The 1,796-nt window shown below is 38.6% G+C and overlaps 1 protein-coding gene across 1 annotated transcript in view; it reads right to left on the minus strand.

The window, feature by feature from the left end:
- Positions 888-1,796, minus strand: part of LOC104788676 (calcium-transporting ATPase 12, plasma membrane-type-like) — a 4,641-nt gene continuing 3,732 nt past the window's right edge. The window contains exon 2 of the mRNA XM_019245448.1: positions 888-1,789. Coding sequence (XP_019100993.1) covers positions 1,379-1,789 — 411 coding nt within the window. The 3' untranslated portion in view covers positions 888-1,378. The remainder of the gene's footprint in view (positions 1,790-1,796) is intronic.

Raw genomic sequence — 1,796 nt, forward strand, 5'->3', positions numbered from 1 at the left:
AGGAGGAAACATAGGAGGGTGGTTGATGCAAAACCTAAAGATGAGGTCTTTTAGATACGCGGAGTCAAACTAAGCATGGACCTTGGTGAAGCTTCTTGACGGTCTAGATTTAAAATCAGGTACGACACTGTGTGTACGTGAGAAAGAGGGAGAGAGAGATTTTAGAGAAAGAAAGAGATGTATCACAATAAAGGAGTATATTTAGGGTCACAGGTGGTGGAGATATAGGTATGCAGGGCCGAGGCGCTAATCTCTTCATAGCCCTATTGATTTTGTCTCTCTCTCTCTCTTTCTTCCTCTCTTAGCTGTATGCATTATGATGCTTCTTTTAATTCACTGTTTAAGGCTTCTTTAATATCGTGGTGTCTCTCTCCTTTTTACCCAACCATCTCTTTAAATTTTTAACATCTGTCCCTCAAATCCTCTCTCATCTCTTTCTATAAGTATCTATAACGCCTCAAACCACAAAGTCATCACATATGTTTCAATTTTCCAAGTTTACAACTTCCTCATCGAACGAAGCTTTTTAAAGTTTTTTTTTTTTGTCTAAGTATTTTGAAGACAAGTCCACAAGGGAACAAGTGAAGCTGCCAGCATGATCTATCTTTGGTTAATAGAGGAATGTGGAAACATATTTTGCTTAAACCCAAGCTAGGTCATGCTGTGACAGCCTCACTCCTTCCTGGTTTAGGAACAGTCACTGATAAAACACTCCACATGGCTGTTGAAAGAAAAACAAACTCCCAAACACACATTTCACTATATGAAACCGCTGTAGGGGTTATATCTGTTTTCTCCTGCTTTGTCACCTTCTCCACTTTCTAATCCCATGTTTTTGCGTTATTTATCTACCATAGATTCATCTAGTTTTAGTGTTTTAAAGAGAATTTAGATGCCAAACGTCTTAAGAAAAAGGAAAACTGTACAAAACCAAAATGGTCTCTCTCTCACATATTCACCCAAACATTACCAGACAAACTTGCACGATGTAAGTATGTAACCATCACCTCAAGACAAAACTTCCCTACTTGTTTAGCTTTAAAAGTACAAACGGTGTAATATACCCTTCCACTGTACAGCAGATAGTTCAAGGCTAGTCTTAGTACCCACCAATGGGTAGGCCAAAATTCAAACTCACACTATTGTTTTTCCTTCAGTTTTCCAAAGCCATCCAGATATCTTCTTAAACCAACCTAGTAATCTTGTTTAATGTTTCTATAAAAGTGAACTGGAAAGCCACCTTGTTGCAGCAGTTTGAAAGAACTTAGAAGTCAGTGGCCATAACCTCGTAGATGCACCTCTTGGTGGGCAACCATCAAAGTTTCACCTAATGAATTTAAATCTTGTAAACTGGTAAGCTTCTACTATGGTAGTCTTCTCAAGGTTTCTTGAGAGATGAGCTTCTTGAACTCTTAAATAAGGATCTTGGATTCTTAAAGTAACTGAGGAACGGTGTCTCAGAAACAGGAATGAATTTTGTGAAAAAGCCAATGGGCCATGAAAGAGATGCAATCGCTATGCAAGTTCCCCATTGCCACCCGTTAAGCCTTACTGTGTCCGCAAACTTCTTTAGGAATTCCACCATAATGACTTGAAGCACGATAGTGATCGCTATGATTCCAATGAACAACCTGTTTCTATGAAGTCCTTTGAATACATTTTTCTTCTCCATCTCCCTTGCATTGAATTCGTTGAAAACTTGACAGAGCACGAAAGTGTTGAATATGAGTGTGTTCTTCACTTCCTTGGGCACGTTGAATATAGACATACCTTTAAATTGCAAGATCAAGAGTATG

This window comes from Camelina sativa, chromosome 5, assembly GCF_000633955.1.
Source record: "Camelina sativa cultivar DH55 chromosome 5, Cs, whole genome shotgun sequence".
Classification (NCBI taxonomy): Eukaryota; Viridiplantae; Streptophyta; class Magnoliopsida; order Brassicales; family Brassicaceae; genus Camelina; species Camelina sativa.